The 15391-nt window shown below is 37.0% G+C and overlaps 1 protein-coding gene across 1 annotated transcript; it reads left to right on the top strand.

Annotated features, from left to right (window-relative positions):
- The first annotated feature begins 1318 nt into the window (after positions 1 to 1318).
- cdc45 (CDC45 cell division cycle 45 homolog (S. cerevisiae)) lies at positions 1319 to 11182 on the top strand. Its single transcript, XM_008418167.2, has 18 exons — positions 1319 to 1679; positions 1782 to 1841; positions 2836 to 2928; positions 3015 to 3152; positions 3716 to 3874; positions 3944 to 4002; positions 4402 to 4450; positions 4556 to 4617; positions 5585 to 5635; positions 5721 to 5840; positions 6721 to 6852; positions 6958 to 7056; positions 7732 to 7896; positions 8343 to 8481; positions 8566 to 8649; positions 9382 to 9500; positions 9579 to 9655; positions 10863 to 11182. Exons 1-18 carry the CDS (start codon positions 1629 to 1631, stop codon positions 10925 to 10927), a joined length of 1722 nt encoding a protein of 573 aa, XP_008416389.1. The 5' UTR covers positions 1319 to 1628; the 3' UTR covers positions 10928 to 11182.
- The last annotated feature ends 4209 nt before the right edge of the window (positions 11183 to 15391 follow it).

Genomic DNA, 15391 nt, shown 5'->3' with positions numbered 1-15391 from the left:
TTTACTTGTGGTGATTATTAAATTAAGATTCATATTGTAGGGCACTTTGGTTTTATATGTTAGGCTTCTTGATTTTGATAAAATTGTGCATGTTTTACAGTTGAACAGCATCTAATTTAACTCACGGCTCCCGTCCATTTTGTCAGGCTTTTTGTGGTTTTCAGTTCATGTGTTTTGTATCGGGTCAATGCAGACGGGATTATTCATAGAACTGCTTGTTAGCTTTAGGATCACAGCCACATGTAGCTGCTCATTCTGAGACGACGTCCTGATTTTTGTTTTTAATTTTAATTTTTCTCCATGTTGTGACGCTTTCAATGAACACTTCACTGTGTTGTGGAAATATTCCTGGTGTTTGCATATTTTCCTTTTTGGTAATTAACTGAAAATTAAAACCAGAGATGCGTCTAATACAAAAGCTGTCTAAATGTCTTCTTTTTTTTTGACTTTTGGTCAGTTGACTAAAACTCCACATTTTACAAATAATATGTACATGTATGTCATATACACTGTTAAATTGGAAGGTTTGTTTTCATACATAGATTCAAGTTTTTCACAGATATTGGGACAATTTTCCTGTTCAGTTGAAGTAAAACACATTTATTACAGTAAAAAATTAAAACAGATACATTTTTCTACATCATAGAAAGTTGCCATGATAGAGTTGAACATGCACATTTAAGAGCCGCTGAATATGTAGGTGCTATCAAGGAATTTTGCATTTTAAAGCCTTCCAACCGTGTCTTATTTGCTTGTGGTAAATAAAATTGGAACTTATGTTTATTATTTTGACTTTTTTTTTTGTTTTATTTTATTTTTACGTTTTACTTTTTCAAAAATAATAAACATTTCATTTAATTTCTTCTGTAACAGTTTGTACAATTAAGCCCAATTTTAGCTTTTCATCTGAATATCTTAACTGTTAAGTTAAAAATGTTAGAAATTACACTTAAAGGTGTTGCATTTTATTTCCTTTGATCATTTGCATTATTTAACTGAGTTAAGTTTTTCTAAATTAAGTACATTTATCTGTTTATCCTCCTGACTACCAGTAGTTCATTTTTGTCCTCTGTAGAGGACATTTCTAAACTTGGATAGCTCCCGCACCCTGCATTCTACTGAATTAATTCCTTTTGGTATCTGGAGAGGACATTTAGGGCTTTTCAATGATACCACATGTGAAGGGGTGGGACTTTTGTACGTATCTTTTTCTAATTCATAAAAATGGCATTTATCAGTAATAACACATTTTATGGGAAGAGACAAAGTAAGTGCATAAAACATTTTATTACCTTACAAAGACTGTGGGATTTAAAAAAAAATGGTGATTGGACAGTATTTTTTTTTCCTGGTAGTCAGGAGGATATAACTGTTTCAGTGCATTTTACTTGTTTCTGGTAGGCGTGGTCTGAGAACTCTGACGTAGCCGTATTCCTGGCCGTTGATTGGTTGGACGTGACGTGTGCAGTTGGCGCCAGATTTCTAACGCGGAACACAACAGCTGTCTGTGGCAGTGGAAACTGTTACACTGACTTGTCAGCTAAACTGAATTGGCTGAATTAGCTTCTCCACTCAGGCGTCTTACGGACTTTTATCAAGCTCGTCTCGTATTTAATCGCAATTTAAACATGTTTATCGCCGACATAAAGAAGGATTTTTATGACGTTGTTGCCAACCAGGTAGGTTTTTCGGAACTGTTTGTTGGCTAACTAAGCTAGCGGCAGATGGTAAGCTTTCCAGACTGTGAATAGTCAATTTTATGTGTTTTTGTTTGCATTTAGAGAGTCGCCCTCCTGGTTGCAGCGGACATCGATGGTCTCTGCGCCTGTAAGATACTGCAGGTAAGGGGCAGAGTCGTGTCAGCGTGAATTAGCTGCTGTAGACATAACAAAGGACACCTGCTTAAACTTTATATGATGATAACAAATGCATGAAGAAATCAGACTGTCATTACCTCATTCTTAGTGTTTTGAGACTTGACAAATAAGTTTGTTTTTAAATTATGTTTAAGCTGTGTGCATATTTAAATGTGCATTAACTTTTCCATACACAAATCAAAAAAGGAACAAACACAATGCTGAAAAAAGCACAAGACAAAACAACTACAGAAATACATTAACAATGTTTACATTTCCATCAATAGCAAGTACTTGGATAAAAGTGGAAGTAGATAAAGAGATCCCATAAATCCAGTATTCATACAGTTAAACTTATTGAAACTTCATGAATTGGCTGAATTAAATATTTTAAAATGCATGTACAAAGCGCATTTACATAATATTCAACACAGATTTGTAAAGAGAAAACAAATTTAAGGTTCTGAAATTTAAAAAAGAAAAGTAGATTCAGAGCAATGACGATGGACAGATGCATTTGAATCAAAGGTGGCAGTTTATGAAACAACGTTAACAATGAGATAAAACAACCTAAATCTGTTTCAAAGACATTTTAAAATTATTTTTGAAGTGATTATTTTTGAGTAAACCAAAGTTTTATTGTGTATTTTTGTGTGTTTGAAATATATTTGTAATGGTCTTCTGAGCTGAGTAGCTTTTCTGTTATGTGAATTGAGGGGAAAATATTATAAGTTTGTACTTTATGCTCTTTTTCATTCGTGATTTCTTTTTAGATATTGCATGAACCATCAATTGAGTTAATGAAATACAAAATAAAGTGATTGAAAATGAACACAGCCTGGCAGCTGCCAGGCTTATAATTCATACCAGTCAGTGTATTGGTATGAATCAGTGTATTAACATAAGTAGGTTTGCCTGATGTTTTGTCTAAAGATGAATTATTATTGTTTATTTGAGGATTAATGGAGGTTTTTTCTAGGCGCTGTTTCACTGTGATCAGATCCAGTACACTCTGGTACCGGTTACGGGCTGGCAGGACCTCAGCACCGCCTTCCTGGAGCACAAAGAACAGGTGAGTTTCGCCTGGCGGTTTCTATGCAGGAGGAAGCCATGTTGAGTTTCTGTTGACGGTCTGGACCGTTTTCCTTTGTGCTGTAGTTTCGGTATTTTGTTCTGATAAACTGCGGCGCCAACGTCGACCTGCTAGAGATGCTGCAGCCGGACAGCGACTCCATCTTCTTCATCTGCGACACACACCGGCCCGTTGATGTTATTAACGTCTACAACGACACTCAGGTGACGTCACCTGATTATTGACGACTTGATTTTATTACTGTTGGCTAAATGACCTGAATTTGTACAAAACTTTATCTAGTCTGGTCAAAAACATACGAGTTAATTTATATTTCCAGACTTTATTTTCTCTCCTGTTATTTAAACATTGTTTTTCCTTCTTGTTTCCTTCCTTCCCAGCCTCCTGCCTTCCTTGGATACTTTGTCCCCTCGTCTCTTTCTTTCGTATCTTTCATTCTTTCCTTACATCTTTAGTTCCTTTCTGCTTGTTTCCTTCATTACGTCCTCGGTCCTTCAATTGTTGGATCCATCCTTCTCTCCTCACCTCTGTCCTTGAATCCTTCTGTCCTACCCCAAAGATTTCCATCCTTTCTTTGCTCCCTTCCTTCCTTGCTTCCTTCCTGTTTTACTTCTTCTTTCTTTCCATCCTTTCCTTCCTTTCTTACTTCCTATCTTGCTTCCTTCCTTCCTTTGTTTCTTTCTAATCTTTTTTGTTTTGTCTCAAATGGGGAAATCACATGATGGCGTCCTTCTTGTTGTTTCATCCTCCGTCTTCTCCTCTGCAGATCAAGCTGCTCATCAAAGAGGACGATGACCTCGGCGTGCCGACGTACGATGACATCTTCCGGGATGAAGACGAGGAGGGGGAGGAGGAGGGCGAAGGCTCCGGGAATGAGAGCGATGAAGGCTCGGAGCCGTCGGGCAAACGGAGGAGATTTGATGAAGTGAGCTGAGTGTCCCTGCGGCGGCAGCGGAGCTGAGGACTGGAGCTGACTGTTGTCGTGTCGTTGCAGGGCGCCATCGAGAGGCGGATCGAAAGGCAGAGAACAAAGAGGCAGTGGGAGGCCAGAAGGTGATCAGCTGATCCGTTTCGTAAAGACACAACCTCCATTTTCTGTTTTCTCAAATCTCTTTCACGTCTTTGTCGATTCTCATCTTCTCCGATTATCTGTGAAACAAGCTCTTCATTATCCTGCCGTAGTATAATTTTAAAAACACGCTTTTCAAACAAGATGGCTGCCATCTGACGTCAATCTGAACTATGGAAACCCGAGGAGTGTATTGGTGGGGAGAAAAAAAATCCAGATTTTCCAAAAAATTTAATCTTCAAAAACAGAAAATTTGATAAAGCGATTTGTCATAGCATTTAAAGATCTGATGAAGGACTGAAGAAATGGTGATAGTGAGCGTTTTAAAGTTTCATTTTTTTAATTTACCAAGAATTAATTTGGGTCATTTGAATGTTTGACAGGAGGGAGATCCTGTTTGACTATGAGCAGTATGAATACCACGGGACCTCTGTGAGTACGATGAACTGTAGAGAAAAGTGAATTCATAGTGAGCGTTCATTCATTTTGGCCCTGATGGGTGTGTGGCAGCCATGTTTGAGACGCTTCTGTTCGCAGGCGGCCATGATGTTTTTTGAGCTCGCCTGGGTTCTGACTAAAGACACGAAGGACATGCTGTGGTGAGTTTATCTCTGAACGTCACGGTGCATACTGGTGCTTGAAAATGCTTGAACTGGTTTGGAAAGCGCTTCATTTCTGTAAGAAGTCCTTGAAAGTGCTTGATATTCAAACGGCACAGTTTTTTAATAAAATGCAACATTTGATTGGAAAATTTTATTTACGGTTGAAATCGGATTTTTTTCATACACCTAATAAAAGGAGACATTTTTTTCTCACTGTCTGAAGTTAAATCAACTAACATTTTCTTGTTTTAGGTCAGTTAAAATTACCAAAATTATTTTTGCTAATTTCCAAAAAATGATAATGAGAACATTTTTTAGAGATTTTTTAAATTTTCTTTGTATGTTATTTTATATCATTTAATTTGAGCAAATTAACACAATTTGTTTGCATTGTTTCAATTTAATAAATATATATCATCCCTATTTTATCATCGGTTCAATGACTTATTGATTGTTTAATATTTTGTACATTAAACGTTATTTAAACTGGTGGATTTTTTTACTATTATGTTTTAAGTAATATCTTTAGTTTCATTGTACATTTCCATATCGTGTACAACGTAATTGGGGCATAGTTCTCTTCTTAGTGCAATTATGTTAAATAATCAATAAATAGCGAAACAGAAATAAATAATAAACACTATTTGACACCAAATGGTGGTGTGAAATTTGGTGTTTTGTTTGAGACATTTCAAAACAAAATGTTGTTATGTTGGTGGAATACTATCAAAAGATGTTAATAACAGTAATAAATATACAATAGTAAATTGAAACTGGTTTCTTTTTTAGTCAGTTTGTCTTGTTTTTATCTCCAAAGTCTGGTGCTGGAAAAGTTTGAAAACTTTCCTTGAAAATGATTTAAAAAGTGGTTGAATTTTACAGAGGGAAAGATGTAGGAACCTCAAGTCATATTGGACCCGTCACCCTGCAGGCTGTGTGTTAACTCTGTTATTTGTTGTTGCAGGTGGTCCATCATCGGCCTGACAGACCAGTGGGTTCATGATAAAATCCCCCAGTAAGAGCAACCTCTGCATTTTGAAAAAGGTTTTTGATACGAATCACCAAGCGCCTCTCAGAGAGTGTTTATGTTCTCGTTTTAGCATGAAGTACGTGTCGGACATCGCGACAGTGCAGCGCCACGTCTCCCGACACAACCACCGAAACGAGGATGAGGAGAACTCTCTGTCCATCGACTGCATGAGGATCTCCTTTGAATACGAGTATCCTTCCTTAAGGCCCCTCAGTCAAACATAAACATGGCTGGTTTCCATGGAAACACCAGACTAGAAGCTGATGCAACCTTTCTCAGAAAATTCTTAATGCAAAAATACAGACATTTATGGAGCTCTGGTAGTATATATAGATTTTGTAGGTTTTTATACAGTTTTTTTCTTCAATAAAATCTGTTTTAAATTTGTTTTATTTTCCCCTTCTTTCTTTTTTTTTTAGTCTTGAGTTCCAAAAAAGAAAAAGAAAAAAACTTAAATTGAAGTCAAACATATAATTTCCTTTTTGTTTTACTACAGTTGAATAAAAAAATACATGTGGCTATAAAAATAGAGCAGTTTTAGACATGTAAAAATAAGTTTAGTAAGTAAAAGCATAGGAAATTTTCAGTTTTGTAGGTGATGCCAACCTGTGCCAAAGGCAAAATTCCTATGTATTTTTCCTTTTTTCTTTTACTTGAATATCTCTATACATTTGCTTTTAGTTTACCTCAGCTGCATCAGTTTTTGCACAGGTAATGTGGATCTATGGTTTGTGCAAGTCTGTAACCTTATTTATGATATTTCTAAAAGATTTATATACTTTATAGTGCAGAAAAAGTCTGACAAGGGACAAAAGAAATCCTAATTATTTATGTTTCCTTGCTAATTTTCTCTGAAACTATAGCAGCTGCTGAAATACTTAAACATCAGGTGGAGTTATTAAAGTGTTAGCTTTATTTTGTTACCAAGATTGTATGTTTGTAATTGCTGAGAAAAACAAAATTTGGTTTTGTTATTTTAACTATATGTCAGAAATTCCTGTATTGCTTATAGATTCTTGGATTTTGTCTTGTTTAGCCATAAGACGTTTTCTCTTAACGCTTTTCTTCAGCCTTCGCCTGGCGTTGTACCATCACTGGTCTCTGTATGAGAGCATCTGCAACTCCTACTACACAGCATGCAGCTTCAAGCTTTGGACCCTAAAAGGACAAAAGAAACTCCAGGAGTTCTTGGCTGACATGGGGTACGAGCTTTGTGTAGAAACAATGCCGAGTTTTTCTGTTTTTTTTAAATTATTATTTATATTGTGTTTTGCTCTGAATGTGTGCGTTTTTATTTCTTGTTACAGGCTACCACTGAGACAAGTTAAACAAAAATTTAAGTCAATGGACATTACAATCAAGGAGAACCTCAGGGACGTCATTGAGGAATCATCTAATAAATACGGGTATGTATACAAGTTAAAAAACTCGTGTGCTTCGCTCTGTCACAATAAATCTTTCTGGATAATAAATTGTTCCAGACGTTATTGCAATAAATGATAATGTTGTTTTGAGACTATTTTCAAGAATATAATAACTACAAAATAATACAAGAACACATTCTCAATGATCAACAAACTTTTACATTCAAATGAACATTTAACACTGGAACAGGTAGACATTTTAAATATCCAAAATAAATAAACAAAACAAATAAAATAAATTATGAATTCTCTGTCAACAAATTTGTCCTTCAAATAAAGGACTAGTTGAGGCCAAAGCACCAGACTGAATTGTTATCCAATTTTGGTGGGGAAAAAAAGAAAAACAGTAAATCATGAACATGGAAATTATTGAGCTTGTTATAATTTGTCATGTGATTGATTTATTGGTAATTGTGACAGATCTATATGTGACCCAAATAATTTAGGTCCAAACAATCTCCTCCACAGGAGATTAAAAATAACCAATAATGTACTAGATAATGGTCCATGGGGTGAGATCGAAGCCAACAACGAAATAGAAATAACTAAATGGCACCAATAGAAGAAGAAGAAAACAACAAATTAAAAAGCACAAATGAAGCAACCTGTTCCTTTACCAGCTCTAACATTGGTTTCATATTTTCCCGTCACTGACAGAATGAAGGACATTCGCATTCAGACGTTTGGCGTCCACTTTGGGTTTAAGAACAGCTTCCTGGCCAGCGACATGGTGCACGCTGCCGCCGCCTTGCTAGAGAGCACGGAGCGGGACGAAAACGACCCCACCGACAACTTCATCAAGGCGCTTGATTCCCTTTCACGGTGCGTACACTATCCAGTACTAACTTGTCTTAATGCTGTCGCCTTCCTGTAAAATAGAACAACTGCTGCCGACGTTGCACATTTTTAAAGGGGGACTTATCATACAAAATTCACATTTAACACGTTTTTGTACTTTGGTCTTAACTAAAAAGAACAACCAAAGAAAACATGCAGTCGCATTTTGGCAATGAGTTGATCTCAACCCCAGCGAAGGCAGCCCGTTACCTAGCACCAAAGTTTCACCCGTCACCTAGCAACCCAAGCTGAGCTCCAGACCGCTTGGTCAGCTGGTTTTACCGCTGCATACAAAATAATTATCTGCAGCGGGAGTGAAAATTGGCATCAGCAGGTCATACTTCAGAGAAAACTACAATCTGTCATTGCATCGATAGTAACACCACATGTATGCAGGAGCACATTCATTTGTTTCCAATTGTTTTGTGCAGGAGCAACCTGGATCGTCTCCTATCAGGCATCGACCTGGCGAAAAAGAAGCTGATCGCCATCCAGCAGACTGTCGCTAGCTGCATCTGCACTAACATCATCCTGTCACAGGGACCCTTCCTCTACTGCTACCTCATGGAGGTACGGCTGTTTACGCCATGAAGATGTTTCCGCTGAGCTACAGATTCCCAGGTAAACTCCTGTTTCTTCTGTTTTTCCATGAAGGGAACACCTGATGTGAAGCTCTTCTCCAAACCGCTGGCGCTAACTATGCTCTGCAAATACCTGCTGAAAGCGTTCATCCACTCGGTGAGTACGCACAGCGTTTGATTCTGGAGGCAAAGATCACACAGCTGCTTGAAATCCTTCAAAATCCTCAACTTTCTATTGGGTGTTTTCAAGGTTTGTAAACTGCTTGATTTCTTTATCAAGTCTTTGTTGCAAGAAAGTGCTGCACAGTTTTGTGTTACAGTGCAATCTACCCTTTTTTTAAAACTTACTTTGCAAAATTTGCAAAATGTTATTTATAGTTAAAATCAGATACGTTCATGTTTGTATTAAAAGGACAGACATCTTTGTTTTTCTCACTGTTTGAAGTTAAATCAGAGTAAACTTCAGTTAAAATTATTTCTATTTGCTAAAAGCCTTCTTTCTATAGACTCTTACAAAAACAGAGCATCTTTGGTCAGAGGGTTTTTCAGATTGCTGTAATATAGACTGTTACCGGAGATCTTTCTTACCCACAGCCATCACTATATATATAATAAGTCTGTGAAGAATTTTGAATTAATTAGTTACAGCAACATTTAATTACCTTTTGGGATTTGTTCAAGCTTTTAATTTGCACAGGAAGGTAATTTACTTTAAGATTTGTTTGGACTGTTTCAGTGTAATTAATGTTTATTTTTTCTGATGGCTAAGTGACTTGTGTTGGAAAAATTTGAAAACGTACCTTGAAAGTACTTGAAAAGTGCTTGAATTTCACTGAGACTCAGACATTAAAGACTTTCCGCTCGTTTATTTGTTGTCCTGCTTGTTCAGACGAGGAACAAACGCTGCAAGCTGCTTCCTCTCATCATGGCTGCTCCTAAAGACGTGGAGAAGGGAACCGTTATCGTTGTGGGAATCCCTCCAGATTCAGAGACGTCAGACAAGAAGAAGTAAGTTTCCACTTTCTATCCGCAAGCCTCTTGAGAACTTTTTATTCTCAACCGTGATCTCTTTGTTTTTTCTTGAAGTTTCTTTGGTCGGGCCTTTGAAAAAGCTGCAGAGAGCACCAGCTCCAGAACCCTTCATGATCACTTTGACACGTCGAGTAAGTGACGCTTATTTACCGTCCCATGTACCCTGTCCCTTCCTTAATGTAGGAATTGTGACACTACTTCATAAATAAACTGAGTCATTCTACCAAAATTACTCGGAGAGCATCAAAACTCAACCAGGAAGTCAACATTTAAAGCTCTGCAGGCCTCACTTGTTCAGTTATAATCACTGTGCATCAATATGCATCATAAAAACATCATTCCTCCAGCAGATTCCTGCATTGTTTTACTGTTTTCAAGGAAGAAAATTCATAAAACTAAAAGTTAATTTGCTTTGGTGTTAAAACGGACATAAAATCCCATGAGCATAATGCATTATTTGCTGAATATAACATTTAGCCATAATGAAGGCTACATTGACACAGCAGGTTTCTATGTTCAATCTGTTTTTTTTTTTGTTTTTGTTTTTCATTCTTTTTTTCTGCTGAAATTATTTTTTCACCTTTTTTGGTTTCAGATAGAAAAAAAATCCTCAAAAAAAACAAAACTCAATGTTTTATAATAATTATAGAAATTTTGTAGAAAAAATTCTGAAACTTACAAAAATCTTTGAAATTTCTGAGTTAGAAAAGTTGAAAATTTGCAAGAAAAAAAATACATTTTGAGATTAATCTGACATTTTCTAGAAAAAAACTTGGAATATTTGAGTTTGAAAAGTATTTGAAAAGTAAAAAACTTGCAAGAAAAGAACTGAAATCATCTAAAAAAAAATCTAGCAAAAATCTTTTTTTTCTAGGAAAACCATGGAAATTTCAGAGTTTATTTATTTCCAACATTTTTTTGGCTTCAATTTTCTCATCTTTTTCTATCTTCCCTGGTGCGTCATTGTGTAGCCCTTCCCCTTAATCCACAGAAACATTTGGGACTCGCTGTTCAAAGGAAATCCTGACAAACTGGGAAAGATCTTTGGAAAACCTTTGCCTCCTTATTTTGACACCAGGTGGCAGGATTGTCTCATGTTGATCCTAAAAGCTAAACTCCACAGAAGACATAATTCCTGAGTTATCCTGACAGTTTCAGCACCTCTGAAATGTTTCAGATTATTTCCAGTCATTCCCACCTCAAACATTCGGAGTATTTATTTCCCCAGTTTCCTCCAGGGAATCTGCTTCATGAAAACACCCACCTGGGTTGTGATGGATGTGTTCTGTCGTTTTTTTTCTTTTCACAGTTTATTTATCGGTGTGTTTCTGTTTACAGTAATCGAACTGAAGTCGGAGGATCGGAGCAAGTTCCTGGACGCCCTCATCACTCTGCTGTCATAAAACCCCTGACAGCCGGAGAAGCTTTTCAGGCCAGGCGCGCATTCCTCCGGGCTTTACCCTGGAGGAATAATCTGGTTTAGCCAGACTCTTAAAGTGTCACCAGCACAAAAACTTTAAGCATTGTTTTATGGGTTTTAATTGATTTTATGTGTATATTGTACAGATCTCTTATCCGTTGTTTGGACTTTAAAGTTTGTTTTAAATCTCCTGGTTTTTTAATCCAAAATGTGCATATTAAATTACATTATAGACATGTTCAATTGTTTAATGTTGCCTGTTCTGTATGTGAAAAATAAAAACATTTTTTATTTTAGAAATATTTTGCTAATTTAGTAATAAAAGAGGGTTTATAATCCCAGCGCTTTAAAAGACCATCCAGATGTTTTTTTGCCATTAAGTTGATGCTTTTTGGAAAATGAGCTGTTTCAGAAATTTCATGGTTAAGTCGCATTCAACGGGCTCTGCGCTGTTGCCTAGCAACCCCACTGAAGCCCAGCCCATCATCTAGCGACCCATACGTAGCGCCAGCACGTTTGGCCTGGAGCTCCAAAAGTTTTACAATGGCTGCTGGAAAAGATAAGTGTGTTTTGTTGAATTACCATCCAGAAACCACTTGCTGCATTCTTGTTGGTTGTGCAGGAGGCTCTACTTCTGCTTTTCAAAGATGTACAGTTGTGTTACTGCACATCTGTTTTCGCCTGCGATTATAAATATTGAGTTTAGGGCCGTGGCCAGCAACAGATTATTTGGATTTAAAGTGACAGGAAGCCCTAAAATAGATTCTGAAAGAACATCAAAATAGACAGAACTGACCAAAATAAAGTCTTATCTAACAATTATTTTGTGCAAGAAAATGTAATATGTTTTGTAAAGCTCCTAATCTATCCTAACCAGGATCTGATTTAAGTTCAGAAAATGTTTTTGTCTGAGGGTGCCAGAGAGTTAGATGTGAAGTTAGATGTGAAGTCAACCTACTGGATCTGAGGAGAACAACGCATATGTATCCACTGGAGCTCAGCATGCTGATGCGGGTCAAAGGTTAATGTGGTGAACTTGACCCACATTGGACAGAATGTAGGTCAGGTTCTGGCAGTTGGTGAGTTCCTGCTGCTTGGAGCTGCTCTCTGTGGGGTCTTTACATTGTCCCCGGACCGGGATGCGATCGTGACCTTTTGGGCTTAGGGCTCGTTGGGCGTTGCCTCAGGAAGTGGTCCAGCCTCGGCCTGAGCTGTCCTGCTGCAGAGCGTTAATCTACTAATGATAACACGCCATCATTCCTCAGCAATGCTGCAGTTTACAGATAGAGAAATGATGAGGAGGATGTTTATTTTTCCAAATTACAGGTTAATAGACTTCTTGAACTTCGGTTTTGGTTTAAATTAGTCATAAACTGACTTGTTTTTTGTCATTTCTGAGATGCAAGCTTATAAAATAAACATTTTATTTAGTTTGAAATTGAAATGTTTATTGTAGAAAATGTTGACGTTATTCAAGTTCTAAGTGAAGAAGTTGCACTCAGCTCTGAATCACTGAATTGATACAACTTTAAAATTTGAAATTTATTATTTTAAACAGGAGTATCATGTTATGTTTTAATGTTATTCCCTAATCAGAAACATAACTGGAGTGTCGTTTTTATTCTTATAAGTAATGTTGGATATATATTTTTTATTTTATAAAAACTGAAGATGACAGTTACTTGATTGGGCTACAAAATGGCGCCATGTGCCTGGAAGTTACACAATACCCACCCTTTAAAAGAAATTCGCAATTTGATAACGTGAAATTGATCTCTGTCTCTTTAAGAAGCTTCTACTGTTTCCAAGACTCCTTCAGCAAGACGTCACAACAAAACCTTTCCATTATGCTGTTTTCAATCGTTATTAGGAGCTTTGGACTGTGAAGTAGTTCATGTGATACACCAGCTCTGCCAGGTGTCTGCTAATTGCTGCTGCCGCTAGTCTGGAGGAGCTGTGAGGAAGAAGCTCGGCTGGAAGAAGAACTATGTAAAATAGGTGGTGCTTCGTGAGACCGAGCGTTTAGTCAAAGCTCCAGGCATGTCTATGATGAAGGAATAACCTTATAACATGACTTTATGTAATACTGCCACTTTAAATAAAACAAAACTAAATAATAGTAATAAAAAAGTGAAATTATGCAGGATATTTATTTTCCTAGAGTTCCTATGAAGTTTGTAGGAATGTTAAAAAGTTCAAGGGGTGTAAATACCTTTTTTTGGAAGGGTAATGGTTGTGGGTTTTGAAGGAGCTGAATGGGGGGAACCCCTTTAGAAAAAAAAAAACATTTCCCAAAAGAAGCAAACAGGCCAGAGATGTCACTGAATGGGCAATCGGCATGGTAACCAGGCAGAACCTGCAGTTGCCTGGCAACCAGAGCCTATAATGTGGTGGTATGGATGAGCCTAATAAAAGGCCTTTCCGCCAGACATTCCAGCAAACGTGGACACACACACACACACACACACACACACACACACAAAGCAGTCTGGAGGATGAAGGAAGGATTTACTGGAAATTTTTAATGGCCACTGCAAACATCTGACAGCAAAACCGAACAACTTCATTGTGTTGTTTTAAGAGCAACAGTTGCCTGCTGCAATGAGTACAGAGGAATAATTAGAGAAAAAAAACACATTAGTGTTTATTTGGTGAGTAATAGCAGTAACAAACAGGAAATTAATTTTAAAAACTGAGGCTAAAAGCCATTCCCAAAATGATACAGATACTCAGCTGAATTAGTGAGTGCTGATTTATTTCATGTGAAGTTCTACGATCTCTAAAGCAAAGCAGCATTAATTAATGTTTTCTCTGCTTGAGTCAGAGTTACATCAGAGCCAGCAGGTGCATTCGGTCAGCAGACTTCCCAGCTGGACGGAGCCCACTCACCAGAGAGCAGAGCCAAGTGTCAGCAGGTGGTCGCATGTGGGGGACAAATGTAGCTTTGTGCAAAGAGTTAAAGACCCCATGAGCATTTGTTTAAGAAACAATGAGAGGGCCATTGTGGCTAGAGATCAGGACAAAAAGGACAAGAAAAAAACCCAACAGCGTTCAGCACTGTGCCATGTTCTCAAGATCTACCACTTTGTGACTCATGGGTTTGATTCTGAAACCCGCTGCATGGCCAGGCTTCCTGTGCGAGGGACAGCGGAACAGGAAGCAGGAAGGAACTTGGAGGGTGTGGAGAGGAGGAGGCTGTGTGTGTGTGTGTGTGTGTGTGTGTGTGTGTGTGTGTGTGTGTGTGTGTGTGTGTGCGCGCGCGTGCGTGCGTGTGCGTATGTGTTTCTTTTTCTGGGCTTGGAGCTTGTTGGAAATTGCTCTAAAAATCTAAATTAAACAAAGAAAGACAGGTGCAATCTAATCTAGACTCCTGCCCAACAGTTTTGGTTTTAGTTCATTTGTTCTCATGTCTCACATTCAAAACCAGGTCATTCATTTTACTGTTTTAAATAGTTTTATAAGCAAATACGTCAAATTTATAGTGCTGAGCCATCATCTTAGGCGTCAACTTCTGAGACATAACCTGAATGATGTCAACACATTCATATTTTATTACTTAAACGTGACCTACTTTTCCTTGAAAAGGTTGGAATAGATTTACGGACTGTACATTTTATTCACTAAATCATTCTTAGATAATGAGATTTTAGTCTGGTCATTTCCTTTCAGAATGAGCTGTTTTAGGGCGTCTTGTCACTTTAAAGCCCCCAATTCAACTTTTACACTCACACATGGAAATGGCTACTAACATGCACAATTATTCAACTGTACATCTTTGAAAAGCAGAAGTAGAGCCTCCTGCACAACCAGCAAGAATGCAGCAAGTGGTTTCTTGATGGTAAGTCTACAACAAAACATGAAATGGATGGATGGATGAATGGTAAGCAGAGCTTGGTAATAACTAGTTACATTACATTACTTTTCAGTTACAGTTACTTCAGTAACTTTTGGGGAAAAAATTACTTTTAGGAGTATTTTTTACCACACTGTTCTTCTTACTCTTACATTGGTAATTTTATTATGAAGTATCAATACTCTTAATCGATTAAAATTTCTGGATTCTCTACTCACTGTGAGTAACTTCACTGAATGAAGAACAAAAATGTTTTATCCTAAAATTCACCAGACACAGACACACACCTGAAGTTTTTGTTACAATTTCATAAATTTTATATTGAAAGAAATTAATTTAGAAAAAAATATTATTTTTCCTGATTGTGTTATTTTGTAATTATGTTATTCATATAAATTATTTTCAGTTTGGTTTTTAAAATACCAAAATTTCCACATAACTTTATATTTTGGTCTGTCTGATTATTTTATTTTTAAATATTAAATGATTGACATCTCAATCACTTTTTTTCTTTCTTTCTTTTCTTTCTTTCTTTTTTTGTTTTTGTTTTTACCAAATACTTTTTACTGGAATAATTTCTTGAAGGGATACTTT

This window comes from Poecilia reticulata, linkage group LG9 (assembly GCF_000633615.1).
Source record: "Poecilia reticulata strain Guanapo linkage group LG9, Guppy_female_1.0+MT, whole genome shotgun sequence".
Taxonomy (NCBI): domain Eukaryota; kingdom Metazoa; phylum Chordata; class Actinopteri; order Cyprinodontiformes; family Poeciliidae; genus Poecilia; species Poecilia reticulata.
This window is presented reverse-complemented; position numbering and strand designations above follow the sequence as displayed.

What these genes read in the sequence shown, in the direction of transcription:
- cdc45 (XM_008418167.2), top strand. Translation starts at nt 1,629, where the DNA reads ATGTTTATCGCCGACATAAAGAAGGATTTTTATGACGTTGTTGCCAAC. An exon ending in GTTCATGATAAAATCCCCCA is followed by an intron (nt 5,636 to 5,720) that starts GTAAGAGCAACC and finishes TTCTCGTTTTAG; the next exon opens with CATGAAGTACGTGTCGGACA. An exon ending in AGGATCTCCTTTGAATACGA is followed by an intron (nt 5,841 to 6,720) that starts GTATCCTTCCTT and finishes GCTTTTCTTCAG; the next exon opens with CCTTCGCCTGGCGTTGTACC.